Source organism: Podarcis raffonei, chromosome 2 (assembly GCF_027172205.1).
Source record: "Podarcis raffonei isolate rPodRaf1 chromosome 2, rPodRaf1.pri, whole genome shotgun sequence".
Classification (NCBI taxonomy): Eukaryota; Metazoa; Chordata; class Lepidosauria; order Squamata; family Lacertidae; genus Podarcis; species Podarcis raffonei.
The window spans coordinates 72,531,533-72,558,162 of NC_070603.1; the positions used below are offsets into that span (position 1 = coordinate 72,531,533).

The 26,630-nt window shown below is 43.4% G+C and overlaps 1 protein-coding gene across 4 annotated transcripts in view; it reads left to right on the forward strand.

Annotated features, from left to right (window-relative positions):
* Positions 1 to 26,630, forward strand: part of LOC128408143 (acylamino-acid-releasing enzyme-like) — a 48,722-nt gene that overhangs the window by 1,117 nt on the left and 20,975 nt on the right. For 2 of the 4 annotated variants that reach the window (XM_053377418.1, XM_053377416.1), the window contains exons 3-21: positions 1,819 to 1,945; positions 2,824 to 2,911; positions 3,761 to 3,839; positions 4,981 to 5,117; positions 6,016 to 6,153; positions 7,107 to 7,198; positions 7,818 to 7,858; positions 8,916 to 9,037; positions 9,418 to 9,478; positions 9,775 to 9,869; positions 11,363 to 11,414; positions 12,846 to 12,934; positions 14,220 to 14,355; positions 15,134 to 15,220; positions 15,541 to 15,621; positions 17,206 to 17,294; positions 18,075 to 18,265; positions 18,536 to 18,638; positions 19,166 to 19,272. In XM_053377418.1, coding sequence (XP_053233393.1) covers positions 1,819 to 1,945; positions 2,824 to 2,911; positions 3,761 to 3,839; positions 4,981 to 5,117; positions 6,016 to 6,153; positions 7,107 to 7,198; positions 7,818 to 7,858; positions 8,916 to 9,037; positions 9,418 to 9,478; positions 9,775 to 9,869; positions 11,363 to 11,414; positions 12,846 to 12,934; positions 14,220 to 14,355; positions 15,134 to 15,220; positions 15,541 to 15,621; positions 17,206 to 17,294; positions 18,075 to 18,265; positions 18,536 to 18,638; positions 19,166 to 19,272 — 1,915 coding nt within the window. The remainder of the gene's footprint in view (positions 1 to 1,818; positions 1,946 to 2,823; positions 2,912 to 3,760; positions 3,840 to 4,980; positions 5,118 to 6,015; positions 6,154 to 7,106; positions 7,199 to 7,817; positions 7,859 to 8,915; positions 9,038 to 9,417; positions 9,479 to 9,774; positions 9,870 to 11,362; positions 11,415 to 12,845; positions 12,935 to 14,219; positions 14,356 to 15,133; positions 15,221 to 15,540; positions 15,622 to 17,205; positions 17,295 to 18,074; positions 18,266 to 18,535; positions 18,639 to 19,165; positions 19,273 to 26,630) is intronic. The other 2 variants (XM_053377420.1, XM_053377417.1) reach the window with 2 other exon arrangements.

Sequence of the window (26,630 nt, forward strand, 5' to 3'; positions counted from 1 at the left end):
AGAGGAGTTGGCCCAGTCTTTTAGAAACTCTCAGGTGTGTTGTAATCATATGCACTGCAAAAAGCTGACTTCACTGTGTAAGAATAACACCATCCCAGCCCATACATCTCAAGTTTGCAGTTACTTCCAAGTTAAAAAATGATGTGTAATTTATAAAAAGGAAAAAAAATTATCACATATGCTGAATGCAAGGGGGGTGGGGAGTGGCTGCCCCCTTTTTATATGGTAAAGTAAGAGACTTGTGTATAATGTCAAATTAGGAGCCAAATATTATAAGTAACATGATTTGAGACTGTGGTTAAAAAAGCTATGTGCTGTCAGGCCTTGCAGCATCTCATGGCAACTGACAGTTTTCCTGCAGTGAAAGAGATGTTTAGGATGGGTTGTCACTGCCCACTTGCTCTACTGGCAGGAAGTAGAATCCTCCAGGAGGGGTTACCTGAGTGGGCTGGGCAACCTCTTTCAATATGCTAATATTCAAGCCTGAATAAACTCTTGAGAACTATGATCAGTAATGTGGCAACCAAGAGCTGTAAGGGAGGAAAGCTTAATGGGCTGGATTGTAACAGTAGGTGAGAAATGAAGATAAGAGAGATGGCCATATAGATAGGGAAATGAGAGAGGGAAACCCCTCTCCAGAGTACAGGATAAGGACCCCTGTTTTAAGTATGCTGACGGTACTCATCTTTATACACCTGGCTATGGCTAATCCTAGTACCTGCAGTAGCAAAATATTACAACAGAGCAGGCCAACACCCCTTCTCATTGCAGAAAAAGAGCTTAACACAAAGTCCAACATTCTCTTTTCCCTCAGTGGAGGAGGGGAGTCTAGGATGAGTTTGGGTGCAAACTATGTCCCTGTGACCTGAAGGAAGCCTTTGCTGACACATATTTGCCCAGAGGCAGCTCTGGTAGAGGTGGCAGCTTTGCAAATCTGCCCTAGGACAGCCTTGGTCCCAAATGTGGCAGGTGCTGCTGCACTTCTGGTGAAGTGTGCTATGATGCTCTGGTGTCCTTGCCTTGAACAGAGCCCTCCAAACCCTCCAAAAATATTGAAAAAGTTGCTATCTTAATATTTCCCATTAGTTTCCTCTGTCACACAGAAAAATAAGTATATTTCCACTTTTGCTGCTCTGCCTGGTGTTGGTGAGAGTGGAAAGCCAGGCAGTTGGGTCTTGAGCATATGTAGAAGTTAGGTCCCAGTCCCACTCAGTGAGGCTGTTAAGATGAAGCTGCAAAGTTGGCCAAGAATCTCACAGCCTAATTTGTATCTAATGCTAATGATTTCCAGCTATCTGTAGAATGTCAAGTGTCTGTTCTCAATTAGAAAAATGTCACTTATGCTGAATTTGCAGCATGAAAGAGGATGATAACTGTATTATGTGTGACCTCTAAACAATGATAAGCAAAAATGTCTCTTGAAATTACCAATTCCAGAAGTCTTTAGTGAGACCCGTTACTCATGCTGTTTACTTGCAATTTCAGTTCTGATGAGCTGCACTTTCCCTAAATGTCTCTAAACACAGTTAACTGTCATCTCTCACAAGATTAATTCTGGTATAACACATTCTCAACTCCTTTATTGCTGGATGAGGTGCTCTTTCTCCCCGTAGCTCTACGATCAGTTCTCCATTTCTGAACTCTAGTTATCTTAATCATGGTGTCTTGGAGCAGAATCGGTGTCTCTGTCTTGCTGGCTTTCTGGACTTTGTGCTTCCCACAGATTTCCACATAGAATTCAGAAACAGCAGTACTACACACTGGGATGGGAGATTCCAAGGCTCAGATACCCGGTCTTACCTTCCTCCTTTCCTGCAGAGTGGTGCCAGCCTGACCTGGGGCGCCGTCAGAAGCTGCATTTCAGCCGTCAGTATATCCTACACCACAATAGCAGAGCAATTGTCTCCGTTACTCCTGTTGGCGTTCCAGCTGAGATCCGGGACCAGTACGTAGAGCATCCAGTTGCCCTTAGCATACCTAACCATGCTTTAGAAATTCAATCCAGACTTGGATTGGGATAACCTGGCACAAGATAAAATATAAACCCGAGTAAGGATAATCAACTTTTCCCAAGGAACCGAGATAGGTTAAAATGGCTTGTTTTCAAGGGGGTGCTTTAAGAGAACATAACTTTTTTTGCCTTGGTGACAAATTGTGCTAACCTATTACTGCCAACTATAACTGGCATCAGTTTCCGCAAGTCATAGGCCAAAATCCTTCTTTGTGCAACCTGAAAGTCTTCTACTGGGAGTGATGGGAATCATAGGACTGCATATAAACTATTTAGCTCCTTTCCAGCTTGGAGGGTTTTCTGTAAAGAAGATGGAAATAAATGGGCTTTAACCAAATGACCTATCTGTTGGTTTACTTGCACAGACTTTATGCTTTGTTTTGGGGAAAGTTATGCAACAATGAGTGCTCACCCTGAGTTGACTTTACTGTATTTTAATATTGTGTTGGAAGCCGCCCAGAATGGCTGGGGAAACCCAGCCAGATGGGCGGGGTATAAATAATAAATTATTATTATTATTATTGACTTTGGGTTGTTTATATATCATCCTGTCAATTTGCTCATCCCATACTTTGTGATGTTAGGAAAGTGACAGGGAAATGAATTTCAAAGTTCTTTAAAAATTTGTTGCACTAAGGTAACAAAGTGCTTTAACCTACTTGAATTGTGCAAACTTAAAGTTTTGGCATGTGCTTGAATCCCTCCTGAAAAACACTGATGGCCTTTGGGGAGGGAGTATGGTGTCCTTTGGTTTAAAATGCCTCTCAGAGCTGGCTCTGCTGCTCATGTTGTCCCTATCTCCTGTGCCACAGACTGCTGATCAGAATGTCACCTACTGGGATGCATAAGGCTGTTTTCACCCATCACTTGGAAATGGGGCAGAAGCAGGAAGTGATAGAGGTAAAATGGTGTGTGTGACAGTAAAGTGCATGCTAGCTAGGCAATACCCGTCACAAATACAGAGCAAGGATGGTGCTGCAAAGACTTATTAAATGCTTTGTGTAGAAATAGTAGGAATAGTGTTGCTGCACCCAGGTATGTGTATTTGGAATTTTGTAGGAATATACTTTTACAATACTGTATACAGCCATCCACTTGTGGCCTGTTATTATCTGCATTATAAAATATTGTGGTTTTAAAATAAAAATAATAATTTTGGTTTGGAGAATTTGGTGGGCTGAGTGGGTTGTTTTATAATTGCTGGTTCACTTGGGGGTGTTTTGTAGAAATAACCTTGTATTTTACATTTTAAAATTGATGCTGTTGTATTATTTATTTATATTTTATAATGTAAACTGCTTTGAAAGAGTTATTCTCAGGAAGGCAATCTATAAATATTTTAAATAGAAATAAATAGTCAAAGCTGGTTACTACAGGCCTCTGGATATAACAGAATAACTTGATAATTGCCTTTTTGTTAACATGAAATCTGAGATTCAGACACGGATGAGAAGGAAGGAAGTCTGCAGTATTGTGTGTGAAACATCTAGGGAATCTGCCTTTATGGGGTTACATAACAGACCAAAGGTGAGGGATTACATACACAGTCCCTTTAGACTGGTATCACAGGGCAAATGTCTCTTAAAATCTGGCACTGCCCTCCCTCACCTCTTCAGCTTTCCCATCTTTTTCAGTCCTAGCAGTAGAGTCAAGGGGAAAAGTGGTTATGGTGCTTGAGGAAATGTAGCAGGCCTGTTGATATTGCATGGTAGTGGTGGGCATTGGCCTGTTCTGATTTCTGTTTCTCAGCAGGTCTGGAACAAGAGTGGAAGGGTGAGAAGCATTAATCTCACAGCACTGGATAAACATGGCAGAGTATACGCAGATGGTAAGGGCAAAAGTAGTGGGCTTGGCTGTATGCTGCTACTCTGCAGGCAAAGCAAGTGATGTTCCCTCAGTCCTGTGTGCCCTGCTCTGTCCCAGCACAACACTTGCTCATGCTTCTTCTATTAACATCCTCTCTCTAACGCCAAAGGAGAATTTGGTTATCCTACGCTATATTCTTTCCTCTTTCACTGCCCTTTCAGGCATCTCTGGGTGGTGTTCTTAAAAGGTCCTCCCTAACTCTCACTGGAACCAGGTTTTCTGATCATAGTGACAAGGCTAGGCTGAACTGCTTTGGTGAATGTCACACTAGCCATGCACCTAGGTCACAAAGCACACATGCCTTTACATGTTTCTGTCTGTGAAAACAGGCTGAGGTAGAATTCTGGTGAGGCCACATTCGTATTTAAATATGCAGCACAATTTGAGACCCAGTCTATGCTACTTGATATTTTACTGTCTGCCCTACTTGCTTTGCTTGGCCTTTAGATAGCAAATCCTGAGCTCTTTGCATCTTAAGCATCAAATGTCCACCCAAAGGGGGAGCTTGCTTTTTAGGCACAGTGAACAATTATAACCCCACAAGTAGAGTAGGACTAGCTTTGGCTGATATTTACCACTGTTTAGTAACTTGTGGCTTTTCTCTGGGACAGACTCAACCAAATAGTTGCATCAGCAATGCAACAAGTCCTACCAATACAATGGGGCTTCCTCCTCCCCATGCCCCCCATCAGCTCTGAGGGGTCAGGATAACCCCAAAATAGTGTGCAAGGGGGAGAGAGGGGTAATTGTTCCATCAGCACAAGCAGAAATGCTTGCTGTGGCAGAGCAAATGCCTTAGCACGATGTTGGATTCCACCCTCAGTCTTCACTAACCATTGATTAGGACCTCAGGAGAACACACTCTCTTTTTTATATAATAGCAGGAGCTGCTGCCTCATACTAGGAGTGCTAATTCCCCTGCAATGGCTTTGGGGAAATATCAGATCAGTCAGTCAACCAACCTGTTACCCATAGTTGTGTGCTCAGCATTATGCGCTGCTTCTTTTCCCACTTGCGTTCTGCTTTAGTGAGCGGGGTCAGCCTTTACCCTTGCCTTTAAGGAAGATCATTGCTTATTTTCCTATCTGACCTTATGCCACCAGAGCAGTTTGGGTGTGTTGCCTGGTCCAGTTCAGAAACACAAATCCTTTATGTTGCTGAGAGAAGACGCCCCAAAAGGCAACCACTTTTCCCTCAAAGCAGGTCCCCCCAAGGAGAGGAGCCAGGTGAAGCAAGAAAGGTATCTACTTTTTATTATTCGGCATTGAGATGCTTATACTATGCCACATGCTTTACCATCTTTATTCTGTCATAGAATCAGAATTGTAGAGCTAGAAGGGGCCCCAAGGGTCATCTTGTCCACCCCCTGCAATGCAGTAATATCAACTACAGCATCCATAACAGATGGCCATCCAACCTCTGCTTAAAAACCTCCAAGGAAGGAGAGTCCAACACCTCTCAATGGAGTTGAAGAGCTCTTACTGTCAGAAAGTTCTTTCTGATGTTTAGTTGGAATCTCCTTTCTTGTGACTTGAGTCCATTGGGCTGGCTGCTACCCTTTGGAGCAGGAGAAAAGAAGCTTGCTCCATGTTCATGTGACAGCCCTTTAGACATTTGAAGTTGGCTATCATATCTCCTGTCAGTCTCCTCTTATTCAGGCTAAGCACACCCAACTCCCTTAACTGTTGAGGCCTATATGTCTTTCTCATGGGAAACTCTATACCTGTATTCCTGAAGGAGCGTCTCCACCCCCAGTGTTCAGCCCAGACACTGAGATCCAGCACCAAGGGCCTTCTGGCTGTTCCCTTACTGTGAGAAGTGAGGCTACAGGGAACCAGGCAGAGGGCCTTCTCGTTAGTGGCACCCACCCTGTGGAATGCCCTCCCATCAAATGTCAAGGAAATAAACAACGATCTGACTTTTAGAGGACATATGTAGGCAGCCCTGTTTAGGGAAGTTTTTAATATTTGATGTTTTTTCACATTATTATTATTATTACTCTGTTGGGAGCCATACAGAGTGGCTGGGGAAACCCAGCCAGATGGGCGGGGTATAAATAATAAATTACTGTTGTTGTTGTTGATTATTATTTGGATCAGGAATCTTCACAAGACCTTCCCCTCTGCTTTTTTTTCTAGGAGGAGCACTTTGTATACTATGACAATTGGGGAGAGGCACTGAGTGATAAAAGCTTCCCTGTCTTGTGCGTGGTGAATGTTGAAACCAGTGAAGTTTCAGTGCTAGAGGGCATCCCAGGGCATATCTCACCTGGACAGGTTAGTGCAATGCAGCATGGGAATTTAATGGGACACTCCTCAAGCCACTATGGATTGCAAGCATTTCAGAATAATGAAGCAAGATTTAAATTAATAAAATGGGAGGAGGAAGTCTCTGACCCATTTGCTTTATTTGGCTTGCAGAAGAATGCATGAAGTGGTCATACTAGGTGTCCTGGGTCATAGAGGTGGTTCTGAGCTCACAAATTGTATTTCTCTTTATGCTTCTTGCACTTTTTGCACCCTTAGCTTTTGAATAGTGTTGAACTGACCAAGGGAATCCGACAGTGGCTTTCCATATCCTCCTAGAAGGTGCTTTTTCAGAGCCAACTTTCCCTCAGCCCAGAAAGAGGCTTCCACGTACAGGCAAAAACAGGCAAACCATCTCCCAACCCATCCTGTTGCCTATTGCATTGCCTGTTGCAGTTGACAATCTGTTTGGTACAGGATGCTGTCACATTCGCTCCCCACTTAAATGTAGAAGTTCACATCTTCTCTGTTTCATGCAAAAAGCACCTTTGCAATGGGTGGAACCATGCATACTGCTAAAATTTTAAAGGTAGAAAGTTGCTGTTTAAATAAATTGGTGCTGGAGTACAGAGGTTTATTCATTTGTGCAACATCAGTTCAAGCACTAGAGGCTGGAGCTCAGCAGAAGCCTGCTGGAGAAAATGCTGCTTTCTCAGATCCATCACCTGACCCTTCATCATATCCAGAGGCAGATACATACCTCCCATGCTTTCTGCTTCCAAACACTTGTAACAGTAAAGTAGTCTGCTGCCTGCAGAGCCCTGGAGATTGGAACATCTCCCAGTAAACAGCCTTGTTGCATTTCAGCCGCTGCAGCAACATTCTGCAAATCTTATGGGGAGACAATGGAGACGTAGCTTGGCCCATGGTGCAGCACACCCAGATGTGAATGGCTAATATTTTGGTTTTGCTTCCCTGACCAGGCCCTGTGGTCCCCGGACGACAAAGGTATACTGTTCGTTGGCTGGTGGCACGAGCCCTTCAGACTGGGTTTGAATGCTTGCTCCAACAGAAGGTAGGCAAGGTCTCAGTCACTCTTAAGTGTGAAACCATGGATTCAGCTCTCCAGTTGGCCTTCCCAGGACCAGCCACTGCCTCAGGGGAAATTATGAGGGCAACATTTTGCTCAGTTTAGAGGGAAAAAATAAAACAAAAGGGGGGGAGGGACCATGACCTGAACAATGATGAGATCTTAGTCAGTGATCTCGGTGATCATTTCTAAAAAAGTAGAATCGGCAGAAGTGATATTCTTGGGTTTGGAAGGAGCCAAATGGGTTATTTGTTAGTCCAGCTGCACCCCTGTCCTTCCTAAAATAGTATAGACTATATCTAAATGATTCCTGATGGGTGCCAGCCCATATTTTCCTTGGTGAAAACCTCCAAGGAAATGCATTCTGCTTCTCTAAAGTAGTCTGTTCCATGAAAAATATATAAACAAATAACCTTGAAGGTTTTCCTAAATCAATGGAAGGTGGAAGGGAAAGCTTCAAGATCCTCAGCTTCACTATATTTTAAGTGCAGAGTGTGAAAATTTAATCCTACAGGGATTAGCATTTAATTCATCATGGGGTGGGTGGGTGAAAAACCTGGTCCCTGTTGGAGACGTCTCACCCATTCCCCTCTCCCTGCCATAGGTCAGCCCTTTTTCTCTTCGATCTCTCTGAAAGTAGCTGTGGTAAGTCATCTTGGAGGCAGCTTATCTCTTGTCTCTCCTTGCAGCATCTTTCCTTCCCATATTTCTCCAACAATGGTGGTGGTGGGGTGTACCTGTAGCTTCTCAGTCACTTGGAGCCCCGGGTGGATTTCCTGACAGTGACAAATGTTTGTACAGTTGGTCAGGGCTATCAAATTCAAATATGTCAAGGATTCTTTGTTGTAACTTCACAAATGGAAGCATTTCAGCAAAAACATTTCCTGCCTTAGTACTGCAAAGAAAGAACAACAGTGACTGCCAAATTTACAATCAGTGTGTATGTGCAAGCCAGAAGAGTCCAGTCTTCCATGGAATTCGGCAGCCCAGCAGAATCTCAGTTTTGCAGCTTAGTTTGCCTTTTGTAAAGGAACTTAAAAATGTCCAGAGATATGGCCTTCTAATGTTTCAGCAATCAGACATGTGGTTTGCATGGCCGGATTTAGGTTTGATGAGGCCCTAAGCTACTGAAGGTAATGGTGCCCTTTATATGTCCAGCTGTCCTTTGTCAACAACAAATTGTCACTGTTTTTTGTGTTGAATATATGCTATATGGTAATTTATGGACCTAATAGGTCCATACACAGCACAAAACACTGTTGCTGTATGTAGGTTTTATTTTATTTGTTTTTTTATCTTATATTTTGGAAATGTACATCCAGATTTTTTTTCTTTAAATTTTTTTTGGGGGGGGGCCCAAGAGAGTGGGGCCCTAAGCTATAGCTTGGTTACCTTATACATAAATCTGGCACTGCCTTTACAGGTTACTAGTTTCAAACTTACTTTGCTTTCCAAAGATGTCTATAGTTTCTTCAGTCACTATTTTTGTCCTTTCTTATATGTTTTATTTTTTTCAAAATGTGAGTAAAGAAGCGTTGTCAGAAGAAACCTCAGAGGTAAATTTACAGGGACTTTTCAGAAAAGGAATTCAGATCGTCCACTGTTAATGTTTTTCTAATTTCATCACCTGGGGACTTCTGGCCAATTGCCTTTATGAGATGGGTCTGTATGTCTTGATACTGCATTGTGTCTGTGGTTGCAGAGTTGCTGTCCTCAGATTCCGAGGCTGTTTCCTCTCCCCAGCTCAGCCCTGACGGAACTCGCCTGCTTTACCTTGAGTGCCCTGTATTTGGGCCTCATCGCCAGTGTCTGAAGCTACAGATGGTAAGTGTGGCACGTCAGGTAGGTAGTTTATTGGAAGAGAAGGGACTGTGGGTGCAGGCAGGTCATAATAGCAAAGGAACTGTGGAATTTGAAATGAGTATGCAACAACAACAAAAAACATTTAGAGAGTAGAAAAGCTGAGTTCAACATAGCCTTCTTATAAAACGTTAAAATAATAGAGTTCTTAAATGCAACTAATTCTGATTGCAGAATTAAAACATTGTAGAATTTAGCATTTATTGAAAGATGCTGAAAGGGAAATTAGCTTGGAATCGACTACTGAAAAGATGCAGAGCAACTGGTCTGTGGGATGCAGTGGAGGAGGAGTGTGAAGTTTGCTGCTTTGTATTCATTACCTGATTTTTTCCCCTCCTGCTTAGCTCAATTGGCAAACTAAGCTCACATCTACAGTGGTGGACGTAGTCAGGACTGCCACATCTGGTAAGTCTCAATTTCAGAGACTGAGCATGCAAAATTAGAGTTGCTTTTTTATCACCTTGCCTCTTTAGTTCATACATGTCCTACCACCCAGCTCCTGCTATCACATATAAAAAGAATGCTAAGGCTTGCTTTTGTTACCCAAAAATGGAGAGTCCTACAGTCAGCCATATATCTCCATATACACAGTATTCCACGCAGTGTCTTTTTATAATATCTGTTTGATGCTGTTCTCCAACATTTCTCCAAAGCTCCAGATTTCAGCCATGTTTTACTTTAACTATTTTCTCCATTTTCAGGGTTTTTTGGGATTTACTCAGGGGCACTGCCTCTGCTTTGTTGGGCTGCTGACAACCATAGAGTCCTGCTTAGCACTCCTCAAAGGAGTAGAAAGGTATGTTGAGACCAGTAGGGAAGACTTTGGGGTGTGAAGATGGTGTGCCAACGAAAGTTTGCAAATCAGTTAATGCTTTCCACCATTCCTGAGAATTTGTAGGATGTATAGGAAGATGTTCAGGTTTATGTAGTGTGAATGCAAAACAATTGGCTTTAGAGAAAGTGTGTGTGTGTGTGTGTGCGCGCGCGTGTGTTTTCATACGTTTGTCTTCCACCAATAACCTCAGAACAGAGCTTTAAGACTCACAACAATCCCTATGATGTAGGTTAGGTTTAAATATTGTCGTGACCTGCTCAGTGAGCTTTGTATTTAAACAGGGATTCGATCTTGGCTTCTCCATGTCCTAATAAAGCACTTTTGCCACTCTGATACACATTTCAGAAATGTAAGAGCCAAGCTTTAATTACAGCTGGGGAACGTGAAGCATGTGTACTGAACCTGAAAAGGCTCACGAGGGTGTAAAAAGTATCTGTTGGAAATCAGAAATGAAGAAACTGTGATTGAGAAGCTGGCTGGCATACAGGAGGCCTCAAGGCAGCAGTGGCTTTAGTTCCCTCACTGCCTTAGACAGACAGGAGCATGGGATCAAACTTGGAACTAATTTGCCAGTTTCTACCCCAGTTTCTTCCCTGCCTTGCCTAGGAACTGAGCCCGTAGTCTTTCTCTAGTCTTGGATTACTTCAGAGGCAGCAAAGGTTGTGTCCTCCAGATGCTGCTGGACTCTCATCATCCCTGAATACAGTCACACCTTGGTTCTCAAATGGCTTAGTTGACGAGCAAATCGGCTCCCAGACGCCGAAAACCCGGAAGTATGTGTTCCGGTTTTTTAACGTTTTTCAGAAGCTGAACGTCCGACGCAAATTCCACTTGAGTGCAGGAAGCTCCTGCAGCCAATCGGAAGCTACGCCTTGGTTTTCAAACGGTTTCAGGAGTCAAATGAACTTCCAGAACGGATTAAGTTCGAGAACCAAGTGTCCACTGTATTGGCCATGCTGGCTGGGGCTGATGGAAGTTGGAGTTAACACTATTTGGAGTGTTACATTTCTTCAAGTGGCTACAGCACATTTCTCCCCGGGATTACACAATAGATTTTGGATATACTGTGGTTCCAATCTGTGTCGTTCCTGCCTCAGAAGGATGTTCTCTGTCTTTCTTGTTCTCTGTGCTTTGACTCTCCATCGGGATACAGAACTGGGGAGGGGCCTCAGGACCTTGCTAGTTAGTGCAAAGTTTGATCACATATCCCTGACTTTGGTGACTGGGTTAACACATTGTTATTTGGGGGGTTCTTGCACACCCACTGACAGGAGCCTGCGTGGTAGGTGACCAGTGTTCCAAAAATGGGGAACACTGTATCTTCTCTCAGATGATGTATGTAGGGGGGAGGAAAGTGAGAAAAAACTTTTCCCGTTATTAAGTTTGCATGGGCTCTTGTAACAGAGCAGTCGCTTTCCCAGCCCTCACTTTCCTTCCTTTATTATCTCTTGCAGGAGCTGCTGGTTGTGGATACTGAGCTGGGGAGTGTGAAGGCTGTTACAGAAGGTACAATCAAATCTTAGCTTGCAAAGTCCAGGGGCCGTATTGTGTTTGCTGAGATCTGTCCCAAAGACCAGGCACATTAATTGAGAAGTCTCCCATATCCTGTGTTTCTGCCCATTTCCGAGATCTCAGGGAAAAGGAAGGGGCTAGAAGGCTACAGCCAAGCTCTTCCACTTCCTGTATGCTGGCTTACATTCTCAACAAGAGGCAGCCACCACTAATCCGTGCCAGATCTAGTTCCCTTGCTTTATAAGGGGTCTTTTTTTTTTTTGAGGCAAATGACGCTAGAATATTGGTGCTAGGCTACTACTTCTGTTCACTATGTACATATTTTCTATATGTGTATAGAACTGGCCTCAGCTACATTTCACATCCTTCCTTGCTGGGGCCAAAAAGCCTCCTGAGTGTTGCTTGCTTGCTTGCTTGTTCTCCTATGAGGCAACCAGCATTGCGTTACATCTGTAGTTGTAACCCATTAATTGTGTGGCACCTAGATGTTTTCCATTGAGATTATGATCCCACTGTGGGGTCCCACTGAGATTGGATACGAATGTGGCCCTGAGATACATCAGTAAAAAGCTCTGGCAGATCCTTCTATGCTGTTCAGAATGAGAAGGAATTCTGTGATCCTATGACTAGGCTTCTTTGCTTATGCTTCAGCTCCCAGGAGACTCTTTCGGAGAGTTGGGCCTTTCATCACTTGTTCCATTCAGAACATGGTTCCTGTTAGATGTTAGTAGCTGCTCCTTGCTCCCCAGTATTACTTGGGTATGCAACTGCTCATCTAATCTCATCAATAAAACCAGTTCTCCTCTTTCCACCTTCCCTATGTGAACATTTGCATTTTAATATCTTAATTTTATTTCATTTTTGAGGATTATGCCCACCCCCTCTCCAGGGAAAGAGCACCGTCCTCCTTTTCTTCTTCTTCTTTGGCGATCACTCGTAGCCGAGTAAGATTGTTTTCAATTAACATTGTTTTAACAGTGAGTCCGTAAGTGATTGTGGAGCCTAATTCTGGATCCACACATCCTACCGCAGTGGGACATAGGTTTCCGGGCAGGAGTTGATCATGGTGAGAGTTTGCCAAACATGCCTTCCTCTTAGCATGTTTCTCCCTTTCGTCCTGAGTTCAAGTGTCTTCAAAGCCCATGACACCTTTGGTAAAGGCTGTTCTTCAAATGGAGCACTCACAGGCCACTGTTCACCAGTTGTCGGTGTTTATACTACAGTTTTTTAGATTTGCCTACCTACCTACCCACTCTATTCTCTTTCTCCCCCTTAAAGAGCAGTGTAGCAGAGAGACGTTTTCTCTCAAAGCCAGGTGCTTTCTTTCCCCCCTCCTTCTCCCCTCCTTCCCAAGTCATAGCTGATCTGTTGAGTCACTGACAGCCCCAATAACTCCTAAGCAGTATTCTCTGTAACCCGTCCCAGGCACTCCAGAAGGTAGCTGGACCCTGCTAGGAATTCAGCAGGACCTCCTGGTGGTGAGCTGCTCATCTCCCAATTGCCCTCCAAGCCTGGTAAGAAACTTACCTTGCAGGTTAAGGTGTGGGTTGCTTCACCCTCCAATCCTCTCCCCATTATTTCTAGGGAAACTGATAAAATTGACAGGGGCCAGAGTGAGCTTTCATGCTGTGCTCTTTTCATAATGCTTGTATGTGAATTTTTAGCAAGGCTGTAGCCAAAAAACCCAATGTGAATGTTTCTTTAGTGTGACTATTTAGCTTTGTTCAAACCACAGATATGCCTCTGTAGCCCTCCAGATCTTGTTGGACTCCAACTCCAGCCAGCATGGCCAGTTATCAGGGATGCTGGGATTTGCACTCCAACAACATATGGAGGGTCATAGGTTTCCCATTCCTGATTTTCACTGGCCTAGTTCACACTGAGCCATGGTTTGTTTGCTAGCAGCAAATCACAATGTGAAACCAAGGTTTATTTCTGGCTTATGAGTAATGGTTTGTTTTATCTGTGGTTGGTGCTATGTCCAAATTCAGCAGCCTTACTTAACTATGGTTTATTTGGCCACTTCACCCATATGCTCAACAGGCTACAGAGGAATTGAGAGAAGAACAGCCGGAAAACAAACCAAGCTTTAAAAAGCTGTGGATTGTTTGCTCGTATGTGAGATGATATGTGAGTTGTTGAACAAATTGTGGCTAATACAAATTATGGTTTAGCATTACATTTTAATGTGGTCACTGTATATAGCAACACAGAAACAGTAAGCAATGTCATCTTGGGAATACCTTCAGAAAGAAATCTCAGCCTAAGCCCTGGAGCCCATCAACCTTGTACTTGGAATAAAAGCTCATCCATGGTTTGTGCTAATTGTAGTTAAGACACCATAGGCAAACCATGGGTTTGAGTTGCTTGTTTGCTTTAGTTTTCCTTTTGCTCAGCACTCATTTCTCCTTGAAACAATTGACTCCAGAGGTACAGTAGAGCAACATCCATAATTGAAGTTTATGAATTCTGACATAACACAGCAAACTACGGTTTGATATCTTGGTTTGGCAGCCTATCACAAACACTGACTTTTGAAATAATATAAGTTCAGCCATAAAGCAAGCCATGATTTGCACTTACAAACCATGGTTTGGCATGCTAGTTGAATACATCCTTAGTGAAACAAACAGTTGTGTAAATTCCCTTGTGGATTGCAACAAATGCATACTCCATCAAAGATAGATATTTGAGGACAAAGCTAGTGCTATATAGGCTACTTGCAACGCTAAGAGATCTTGTGCAGCACACTGTTTGGTCCTTCAGGTAAAGTAATGAACTATTATACCTGCTTCACAGAAGGTGGGAGTGCTTCCCCCTGCAGGACGTGAGCTGGAACTGCAGTGGACGAGTGTGGAGGAAGCCTCTGTACTGCCAGATATGGAATGGAAGATTCTCACAGTACATCCTCCCATGACTGAGGACAACCAGTACAGTAAGGATGCAGGAACAGGGAGCCTCAGGCCAGGCACTTGACTCACTCTCTCACACACTGTTGGTTCTGCTTTACTCTGTACTATGCAGTAAGTTTGTCTTAAGTGGGACTAAGTTTGGCTGTCTGGCATAAGTACAGTTTGTAGGGGGACAGCCTGGCTTATGGGAATGGTCAGGGCTCCTGCATAGGTGAGGTGCATTCTTCATTAATTCATTTGTGTGTGCTTTGTTTTTTGAAAAAATCTAATTAAAGAGGAATCTGAGCTTGGTGTAGAAATGGGGGATAGATTCATCACCTTGCCCTGAGTGCTGGGACAGCCCAAATAGAGTTAAATAGGAAGAATGGAATGAAAGAGTTCAGCATTGGGTAGCCTGGATTCTTCATCGATAATGTCACTGTAATGTTTGAGCTGCAGAGGAAAATTGGGAAGGACATTGCACTGATGGTCCTTCATATCATAAGTTAAAGTCTTAAGGCAAGCACCCCCAAACTCGGCCCTCCAGATGTTTTGGGACTACAGTTCCCATCATCCCTGACCACTGGTCCTGTTAGCTAGGGATGATGGGAGTTGTTGTTCCAAAACATCTGGAGGGCCGAGTTTGGGGATGCCTGTCTTAAGGGCTTCTTTTGCATTTGGGGCCCTGAGCAGGAGGAGGTGCTAGGTGGAGGAGGAGGGGTGCCTGTCAAGCCCTGGGGTTGCAGGTTGACTCCTCCAGGGTAGTGAAGTTTGAAAAATGGCACTCAGCAGCAAACAGCTAACGTGTGACCTTTTTTGCAGCTGGCCAGGCATTTGAAGCCCTGTTGCTGACTCCTCGGGGGAACAAACGAGGAGAAAAGACATTTCCCCTTATTGTTTCTCCACATGGTAAGTCACCACAGCTCTTTTCTGCTGCCTGCCCGGACAGCTGGCCCCATCCTTCTTTGCTTCCTTCTCGTCGTTCTGTTAGGACCCTATCTAAGGTGATCATTTTACATTTTTACCTATGAGAACAGAAATCTTAAGACTGAATTCTGAAATGTAAAGAGGGCATTTCCAACCTGTTGCCTATTTTCTTATTTCCTAAACATAAACTTCTCAGCTGCTGATTGTGAAGGGGGTATAAGACAGATCGGTGGTGCCTTGACTTCTCTGAACTCTTTCCCCAAATTGGGAGATGTCCTTTAAAGCTGACATTCTGTTTCCAGGTGGCCCACATGCTGTCTTTGATGCTTGTTGGCATCCTAAAATGGCAAGTCTCTGCCAGTTGGGTTTTGCTGTGCTCATGGGTGAGTGTCAGAAGACCCCTGTCTCCCAAACCCACATACACTCCTTGCTGCTACTCCTGAGGGCTTGGCGAGAGTCAGCACATGCATTTTACTGTGTGTCTAACAATCCAGTGTACAGTTTTGTATTGGATGGGAGAAGGACGCCTTGCTGAAAAAGAGTAGCCATTGACTTCTTGAAGGATGTCCTCAGATTTCCAATTTCCTCTCAGCCCTCCCACCTGCCCCCCTTGAGAAAAAAAATGCCATGAACAAGCCAGGAAGTTATTTCCAGTTCTGCAGAGCTGGGTTAAACAAGCCCTTTTCTGATTCATTCTTACTCCTTGAGAAATGACTCTGCTGAGAAATACCTCAGCAAGTTTAGTATGCATTGTGACAAAAAGAGGGTGAGATTGTCTTGGTGTGTCCTAGCAGAAGTTGGGAAACAGAACAAGAAATTCCCTGTCAAATGGCCCTGAAGGGGTTTTATGTGTGCGAGAAGACAATGGAGCCTCATTTGACCTAAAGCTAAGGGTATGCAGAGGCAGAAATTTCTGTACTCTGCAACCCAGGCAGTGGCTTGCAGTTCAGTTTCTAGGCAGCACTTAAGCCAGTTTCCTGGTTCAAATTTTGTGGTGAACTGTGATTTGCCTGGAAAACAGGAAATCCGCTCTCAAGCCAGACATGTGCCAGGAGTAGAGAAGCACTCAAGCCGAGTGCTTGTTTCCATTCCAACAAATCAGTTTATTGTAATGGCAACATTATTATTTATTTATTTTTAATATTTTTTATTAAGGATTTTCTTGTTTTACAGAAGTGTAGTGCCTCGTATTTTTTTCTTCTTCTTCCATGTAACATTTTTACAAATCCGTTTCATTTGTTGAGGCATTAGGGGGAGAAGAAAAAAGAAAGAAAAAAGAAAGGGGGGGTGGAGAGAGGGAAGATGGATGGGGGTGGGGTTGGGTGGCGGTGTTTCTATTATGTTTAATGTATGTAGAGTTTGGTGTCAGCGTTGCTTGTGTTGTTCACTTGTGTTCCTTTGGTGGTGAGAGAGGTTGGGGTTGGCCTAGGGTGTGATTGTTTGCTTGTGATTGGCTGTGGTGATCTTTGTTTTCGTGTGTGAGTGAGGTGTGTGTGTGTTTTGGATCAGGTTAGCCATATTGATTTGTATGCTGTTGGTGGATTATTGTCATTGTCCTGTTGGGCTGTGTATGTGATAAAGGGGAGCCATACCGGGGTGAAGGCGTCTTCTTCTGTTTGTCCCCGTGTCAGTTTCAGTTTATTAGTTAATTTTTCTAGTAGGGCTGTTTCCCATACTATTTGGTACCATTGGTCCATGCTTACTCCTGACAGGTCTCTCCAGTGTGTAATGGCAACATTATGTGTAAACTGGACCAACATGACAACAATATCCAGTAAGTGTGCCATAGGAAATTGAAAGCAGGATATTGTCTTGCATGTGGTTTGTAATAGTTTCATGTTCAGACATAATTGTTCCCTGCGCTGCATGTTCACTGTGCCAAGCACACCTCAGGGGAGCAGGAAAGCCCTGAATGTCCCTTGATGCCACAACCACTCACACTTTGCTTTGCCTTTTTTTCTGGGCAGTGAATTACAGGGGTTCCCTGGGCTTTGGGCAAGCCAGCATCGAGTCTCTAATCTCCCATGTGGGAGTGCAAGATGTGGAGGACACACAGGTCAGCCCCTTTCCTTTCTTTCCCCATTCCCTGGGGTAAGGCCAAGCTTTGATGATAGAAGAACAAAGGATGATAATGGCACTGAGTATCAGTTTGCCCTGCTTATAATAGCAGGCAACCCATTTCCGCTTTAGCAGCTGGTGGGGCTGCATGGGTGGGGCTCTGTCCCTGTCCTGGCTTCCCAACACCATGGGCTGCTACAGCTTACTGAAGGCTGAGGGGTAAGGAGTTCAGCGCATAGTGGCAGAGTCATTGAATGGGCTCACAGTGCACCATGCTACGGGGTGGGAAGGAGAGGTAATCACAAAGCCCACCTAAAATTATCTATAGGCTCTGCACACATGAAGACTGTTCTGTTCAACCCCTTTTCATCTCAGCAGCTTGTGAGAGGTCATGGCAAAGCCATACCTGCCAGCTTGACTGATGGCATAGATCTTCTTGGTCAAGTGTGAGATATGTTTTTGAACAGCAGAAAACCCCTGGACCTTGAGCCCAGGGGCGCTAATGGGACAGCTCCATGCAGAGAAATCTGTAGACATTTCTCTGCCAGCATCCCTCAAGAAGACACCCTTTGCCTTGTGCAGTCAGTTGATGTTCACTGAGCTTTGGGGGATGAGGTCAGCTGGGGCCGGGGAATCACATGTGAGAGTAGATATGATAGGCTACAGGCTCAGGATTGAGGGCTGCCTTCCCCACCCCTGTTGGTTGAGCCTTTTTGGAAAGAGGATTGCACCAGTCCCTGCAAACATACCTGACTTTGACTTATTTCGGCTCTGGCAGCTGGCAGTGAAATTGGCATTACGGATGGAACCTCTGGACCCAGATAGAATTGCTTTGCTGGGAGGGTCTCATGGTGGCTTTGTCTGCTGCCATTTGATTGCTCGATACCCAGAGATGTACAAAGCCTGTGTAGTCAGAAGCCCTGTCATCAACATGGCCACTCTACTGGGGACCTCTGACATCCCTGACTGGTAAGGAACTTAACTTCGTCATTTTTTTCTGCCTTGCCCAAGCCATTTTCATTCACCCATCTCTCTGCCATGTCCCCTTCCTGTGTCAGTTTGAGCCAATCTCACTAATCCTCACTATTCAGGTTGCATTCACCCTCTCGTCTTCTCTGACCCCATTGCCCCACTCAGCAAGGCCACTTCTACAGCTAAATGAAAATAGTTTTTTGTTTGGCTCTTTGGTAGAGCTCAGGATTGAGGGCATGATGCTAACGGACTGCATTGTTTCTATAGGAGGTATGCAGTGCTAGGTCTGCCATACTGCTTTGAGAGGATTCCTACTGAGGAAGACCTGACTGCCATGCTGCTCTGCTCCCCTATAATTCATGCTGCAAAGGTAGGAGACAGTTAGTGGAACTGTTCATTGGATGTAGCATGTGTCCCTCTAGGAGGTGCCGTTTTTTGTTGGGTCATCCCCCAGCCCACCCTTTGTGCCATATGTAGGGCTCTGTGTATTGCCCCAGTTTGGCACCAAAACTGTACTGCTGCTTAATTTGCATTTGCAGTATAGAATTCAGCATCCTGAGAACCCTTATGGCTAAAGACAGACTTGCCTGTACGTGAAAAATGCTTCCTGATATTTGAGCAGCCAGAAGAAAAGCGAAATAGGATTTCTGGAGTGTGTCCTTTCATTGTCCTTAATGGCAACAGGGATGCCCTTGACTATATCTATAAATAGCAGAAGCCAAATAGGCATCTAGGTTCCGCTGGCTTCATTTGCATGGTCTATATAGTTGCAGGGTTCTAATTTTCTTGGCACAGCATTTTTATTTTTTACTTTAGTGAAAAGGCAGATTTTGGTACTTGGCTCCAGGCAAGAAGCAGGGCCTTGTTTTTGTTAGTCACACACTCCTTCTCCTACAGGTGCACACGCCATTATTGATGTATGTGGGTGCCAGGGACCGGCGAGTGTCTCCATACCAAGCTCTGGAATATTACCGTGTGCTGCGAGCCAGAGGTATCCCTGTGCAGTGAGTTCTCATCCTTTGCCTTCTACATATTTGGGTTAGCAATCTTCACACTTTTGCTTGAACGGAATCCCATGCCTGGTAGCTGAGCTATTCTCTCTTCCAGAATGTATTGAAACAATCAGTGTTTGTAGAACACAAGTCTCTCGCAAAACTAATCCAAATCTGAGAGCATGCATACTTTGACGAGTGTGTGTGTTCCTTGTGCAATCCTTCTGTTCCCAAAACACGCTAGGACCCTTCTTCCAAGCTTTTCACATTGTATCTGCATAACTGCTCTGGTTTCTCCTCAGTGTTGTTCCTTATTCTCATTTGACCTAAAGCTAAAGGTATACAGAGGCCTTCTCTTAAATATGGAGAGTGAACACACCAGGGAATTAAGGTTTCTCTATATTTGACTACCGTACACTTGGAATCACTGGCTTGGTTGCTGTTGGTGGAATAGCACCCTCAGTCACTTCCACTTGATGTTCATGAAGCTTCCTCGGTTTGCTGCCCCATTCATCTTGAGGTGGTGAGAATGATTACCTTTGCACCCTTCTGGAAAAGTGCATGGAATTGAATGGGGAAGCTAGAAGAGTACAGTGGTACCTCGGGTTAAGTACTTAATTTGTTCCGGAGGTCTGTTCTTAACCTGAAACTGTTCTTAACCTGAAGCACCACTTTAGCTAATGGGGCCTCCTGCTGCTGCCGTGCCGCTGGAACACGATTTCTGTTCTTATCCTGAAGCAAAGTTCTTAACCCGAGGTACTATTTCTGGGTTAGCGGAGTCTGTAACCTGAAGCGTATGTAACCCGAGGTACCACTGTAATGCTTCTCACTTTCTCCTTCAGCTGTATATGCTTAGACTCAGGTCAGTACCTGAGCAGCTGAATGGTAAGCAGAATAACTAAGAGGATAGGAGAGGAAGGAAAGCAATTTGGGAGTCTAGGAGGAGGACAGTGGAGCAACTGGTGGCAGGTGGAGGGAGGAGGCAGAGAGGTGAAAATTGGGTGCTGCAGGAGTCAATAGAGAAAGAGAATTAAGTGCCAGAGAGCAAAGACACACACGTGTATTTGCAAGTTGGATACAGTAAAATTGACCCTCTTGAAATGACATAATTTATTCTTAAGCATCACCAGCATCATTGTGTATGTCTGCATTGACTGAACCATGAAAACGACAGCTCTGGAACTTTCCAGTCCTTCCATGGCACAAAACCATGGATCCAAGGCACAGATCATCCTTGGAATTCTAGAGGATCAGCTTTAATTCTTCTGGATCTGATTTTTACCCGGACCCCATAGGAAAGCGAAGTCTCTGTGTGTGTGTGTCTGCGCATCTGTTGTGAGGGGAAATGATTTGAGAAGGTGACAAAGAGAAAAGAACAACTGGAGGGGGTGGTGCTGATGGCATTCTCTCATAATTCCAAATGTTCCCAGAGGACCAAAAAGGTTGGTGACTCCTGAGCTATGCCATCCTTGCCTCCTTTTGCCCATTGTGTCCTGCCTAAATGAGGTTTCTTATCAGGAGAAGCAGCAAGCTAACCAGTAGATGGTGCTGGTGCTTCAGTATCTACCCTTTCAGTCAAAGGGGAGAAATTCCCTTTATGCAAAGCGTACTAGGTACACTATATTATTGCTGCTTTGATCAGTTTTCACTCAGTTAAGCAACTGTCCACACTTTGGATACTCCTTAAGATCATTTTTTGCATGTCTGTGTGGCATAGTTTCTTTTAAAATTGTAGTATCAGGAAAATGATGCAATATGTAACAGATCTAAAGTTGAACAACTCTGTATCTGGAAAGACTAGCTTCAGCATCTAACTTGCATTACAAAAGAGGCTAAATGGACAGGTACAAGATAATCTGTTAGTGCTAGAAGCACATTATGGAGGACTTCAGCAATAAATATCTGTGGCTGGGTTGCAAGGCATCAATACCAAAGGGGGAAGTAAGGATTGAACTGAGAGAAGATATGGAAGGATAAAAGAAAACATTTCAGGGTTACTTTTCTATGTGGACATTTTGGTCATAAATAACAGTATAAGGCAGGGGTGGGACTTGGATGAAACTACATTTTATAATCTGTTCTGTTTTTGCTAACCTGTAAAAAAGGCCATGTACAGCTAAAGGAATTGATTTCATATAGTGGTGTTGCCAGCCCAATGCCCACAGGAACCATGGTGTCTGCAAAGACTGTAACTGGTGCTTACAACCAAGGTCCCCAGACTCTGAGCTGCTTCTTTTTTAAAAAATGAATGTCTCTAACCCTCCTAGAAAGAAGTTATGGAGCCAGTGTGGTGTAGTGGTTAAGAGCAGTAGTCTCGTAATCTGGGGAACCGGGTTCGCGTCTCCGCTCCTCCACATGCAGCTGCTGGGTGACCTTGGGCCAGTCACACTTCTGTGAAGTCTCTCAGCCCCACTCACCTCACAGAGTGTTTGTTGTGGGGGAGGAAGGGAAAGGAGAATGCTAGCCGCTTTGAGACTCCTTCGAGTAGTGATAAAGCGGGATATCAAATCCAAACCTCCTCCTCCTCCTCCTCCTCCTTCAACTGGGGAGGTACCCTTCTAAATGATTTCTGTAAAATGAGTGAGGCTGGCTTCTCCTGCCTGTCATTGTTTCTAATTATTGAAGTTAGAGCTGTGATTGATAACTGAGTTGTTTGAGCACCAGGCAGCAGGAATTGCTGGGGTTCTAAAGAGCTGTTGTGTCCCTCACCCTTTTAGTGTACCTTTCCTGCTCTGTTTTTCTAGGAGTCCTTGGAGTGCCTGGAATCTCCACTCTTTTTCCCTATCAACCAGGATGCATTTTTCCTGTGTTGATTTTGTCTAAGATCAGGTTATTTTCTGCAAATATTACTACACAGTAGGCGAAGCTAGGTGTTAAAGAATCCCCTCCTCAAATAGCAAATGCAAAACATTGCAATGAACCGTAAGACATTTCTGTAGGTGCGGGAACTGTTGTCCAGGCACTCATTTAGAATTAATTGTATAGTTAGCTTAAAGTGCAATGGTGTACATGTCTTATTCAGAAGTATTTCTCCTTGTGTTTAATGGGGCTAACTCCCAGGTAAGTAGGTGCAGGATGGCAGCCTAGGCTTTGGTTTAGGATTGGCATAGAATAAAACAGGGTTCTTGATCTGTAACTCCACACTGACTTCCCGTTATAAATTTGAGGTATTCTGGTAGACAGGGGAGCAGCAATGGGAGCAGTACACACTAATTTTGTGTTACATTTGTGGCAGCCATTTTGTGACAGGCACCCTCAGCACTCTCAAAATTCAAAATGTGCTCAACTTGTCCAAAGAGGTCGGCAACCCCTGTCTTATATGCTAATTTACTACAAAATCATGGTATGCAAAATATTGGGGAAAGGCTCAGATACCAAACATGACTGAGTGGGAATTGACAATTTATTAATAGGAAGTATTGGGGAAGCTTACAAGTTATATAGGGGTTAATGAAGGGAAGGAAATGATTAAGAGACTTGTTCAGAACTGGAAAAAGATGTATGTTTTTTATTGGTATAATAAGGCACATACTTCAGGAACTTTACATTTTTTTACTTGACATGCTGTAACAAGAAACAGGTAGTGAAGGGCAAAATCAAAGTATGGATGTACTATATAGTGTGGAAGTGTTGCGTAGCCTAGTTATGTTATTAAACTTGAAATGCATATGTATTGCATTCCTAAGTAAATTCCAAATGGCGGCTGCAGTACACAGCGGAAACCATAGTTCGTTTTTGGTTGCACTATTATGCCTACAAAGTAGGTTGCAAACTTTCAAATCTTGTATGTTCTTTCTCAGACATAGCTGTTTAAAGGAAATATTTTTTTAAAGACTGTGTTCCGTTTTATAGCAGAAGAGCCGAAGGGAAACAGAAGGGCGATGGAAAGGGTGGCACAAAGACCACCCCTGTTAGTACAATCAGTTTCCTATATCCACAGGCATCAGAATATAGTACAGTGGTACCTCGGGTTACATATGCTTCAGGGTACAGATGCTTCAGGTTACAGACTCCTCTAAGCCAGCAATAGTACCTCGGGTTAAGAACTTTGCTTCAGGATGAGAACAGAAATCGTGTGGCGGCAGCGGGAGGCCCCATTAGCTAAAGTGGTGCTTCAGGTTAAGAACAGTTTCAGGTTAAGAATGGACCTCCAGAATGAATTAAGTTCTTAACCAGAGGTACCACTGTACATGGTCCACAGATAATATAACTGGTGTCCCAGAATATCTATTAACATCTCATCCTGCAGAGCAATATGGTTCGTTCTTACAAAGCCAAGTAGGTTGTGGAACACCCATGATTTAGCAGACCTATTTTCCCATGCCTAGGCTAGGCTGTAGGATCACCTGGAGTAGCCAGAAGATGAAGTGATGTCTGAGCTTTGCCCCAAAGGGGCAGTTCAGACATCATTAGAATTGCTAACAGAAAGCCACACAAATGCCTTGTGCTTCTACTTTTTCATGTTTTCCAAACATCTCAATATAACAAACCTTTGGCTATCACAGCCTACGACTTACGTCAACCGCAACTAATGGTTTTCTAACTTTCTTTCTGATTTTGCATGTTATTTTAATAATTATTGCTATAAAATCCAAATCCTAAATAAACTCCTTCTTAGTCCTTTTTCGCAATAATTCATATAATTCTCCTTACAAAACTTTTTGCAACCCTACAAGCGATGTCAATTGATTGCAATTGTCTTCCAAATATATCATAAATTTCTTCCAATCTTTCAGGAAAGTCTGGTCTTGCTAGTTCTGAATTTTCCCAGTTAATTTCGCCAACTTGGCATAGTCCATCAGTTTCATCTGCCACCCCTCTTTTGTTGGTAGTTCTTGCTTCCATCGCTGGACTAATAGTATTCTTGCTTCAGTTGTTGCATATAAAAACAATTTTTTATCATGCTTGTAAATCTCTGTACGTCATTTTCATTATATTTTCCCTTAAAGCACTGCTGGCAGTGAAATTTATTCCTCTTTCCATAATTTCCCTTAATCTTCTAATTGTATATTATGACCAATATCTTTAGCCCAGTGTATCATAACTGATTTAACTTCTTCATCTTTCAAATGCCACTCCAGTAATAATTTATACATTTTGGATAATATTTTAACTTTGTTATTTAACAGTTCTAATTCAAATCTCGATTTTGTATATCCAAATCCATTTTTCTTTTTATCATCTTTAAACATTTCATTAATTTGCTGATAAAGCGACCAATTATTCACAAAACCTTCAACTTCCCCATAAGGTTTTAATTTCCATTGGTTATCCATCTCCACTATTTGTTCATAGGTGGCCCAATTTTTACTCATATTTATTTTTTCACACTCATTGCCTCAAAATGCATCTATATTCTTAAAGGTAAAGATAAAGGGACCCCTGACCATTAGGTCCAGTCATGGACGACTCTGGGGTTGTGGCGCTCATTTCACTTTACTGGCCAAGGGAGCCAGCGTACAGCTTCCGGGTTATGTGGCCAGCAAGACTAAGCCGCTTCTGGCAAACCAGAGCAGCGCATGGAAATGCCGTTTACCTTCCCAGAGCGGTACCTATTTATCTACTTGCACTTTGATGTGCTTTTGAATTGCTAGGTTGGCAGGAGCAGGGACCGAGCAATGGGAACTCACCCCATCGCGGGGATTTGAACCACTGACCTTCTGATCGGCAAGTCCTGGTTTAGACCACAGCGCCACCCGCGTACTCTTAAGAGGACTCAATTCCATGGAAGGTCCTGAATGTAGAGCCTGAGAAGAACCAACTTAATCTCTCTCTCTCTCTCTCTCTCTCTCACACACACACACACACACACACACACACTCCAAAAGCAAAAAGTTAGTACTATCTAAAAGGTCCAGTCCCTGCTCAACCATACTGATTGTTCAGAATTGTAGATAACAGCAAAGGCTATCCCCAAGTATACAACATGCTTACATATATGTTGACAGGATTTTTTTAAAGCTGAACATGATGTAGTGTCACATGTAGCAGTATGCCACTGTTGCTGAAATGTAATTGGAGCATGATGGAACAGAAGCGTATTGTCTGAGAACGGGGGGCATTATATGGAGGAGCAACTGCTAGCAGCAGAAGGCAGATAAAAAGTTAAGGACTGTGGCGATCACACAGGGTCCCCGGACGTTTAACGGTCTATTGATCCCTGTGCCACCACTGTGCTCGCTTCCCCACTGCCACCAACCCGTTACTCTCGGGTAAAACACTGAGTCCAGACAGTTGTTAAAATTGAATCAAATAAACAAGTTTATTTTATAAACATTAACAAGTTTATGGTTTCTCAGATAATATTCCTGTCAGTATCTTAACTTTAGTTATCTTTACTGGCCTATACCTTCCTAATACCTTCTGACTGATTATCTCAGCTGTTTGACTGACTCCTCTTAACAAATTCTCTCACTCTCTCACATCAGACTAGCCCAACCCACAGACTTATCCTCTCTGCCTCTTCTAACTCCAGACTGTCTTCTCAACCACCCTAACTCTAACTAACTCACTTCCCTTGTGTTCCCATTGGTTAGTCATTTTACAATTAGTTAACCCTTTCCTTATGAACCCAGTATGATGTCACACACCTGGGAGGGCAAACGCCACAAGGACGCAGTAGGTGGGCACAGCATTTGCTAAAGAAATGATTTTTAAAAGTCCAAAGCAATACATAGAATTATCACGACTGTACAAGCATTTCATTTGTTTCTTCTTTTCATATGTGTCAATTGCTGCAATGCCTATATTTCAAAAACAATTTGTAGATATCCTAATAGTCTGAAAACCTAAAGGTCTACAGTTGTGAGTTTGCATTAACCACAGTTTGAAAACAGTGCCCCAGTGTTGTTACCTATGCATCATTTCAAAGATAGAGTATTATATGTTTAAAATGCCGTTACAAAGTGATCAAGATTCTCAGGATGATGGGGGGGCACTATTGGATTGTTGTTTTTATTTTTATTAGGTACTTTGTGGTTTTATATCTTGATTTTATTCTGTGAACCGCCCTGAGACCCCCAGATATAGGGTGGTATATAAATTCTAATAATAATAATAATAATAATAATAATAATAATAATAATAATAATAATAGAATCATTCAGTCAACCAGTGCTAGGATAAAGTTCTCTTTAAGGTGGATGAGCTGTTGAGGATCAGATTAAATTTGAGGTTTGCTTGCTTGCTGACTGGAAACTGTGGGAAGCAAAAGATTGAAGCCACCATAGTCCCAGTCCAGCTTCCCCATGCCCTTCAGTGTCAGCTCTGTACCTTAAAAACACACACACACACACACACACACACACACACACACACACCAAAAAAAGCAACCTAGGGCAAACTACATCACAATTGTGACATTTAAAATA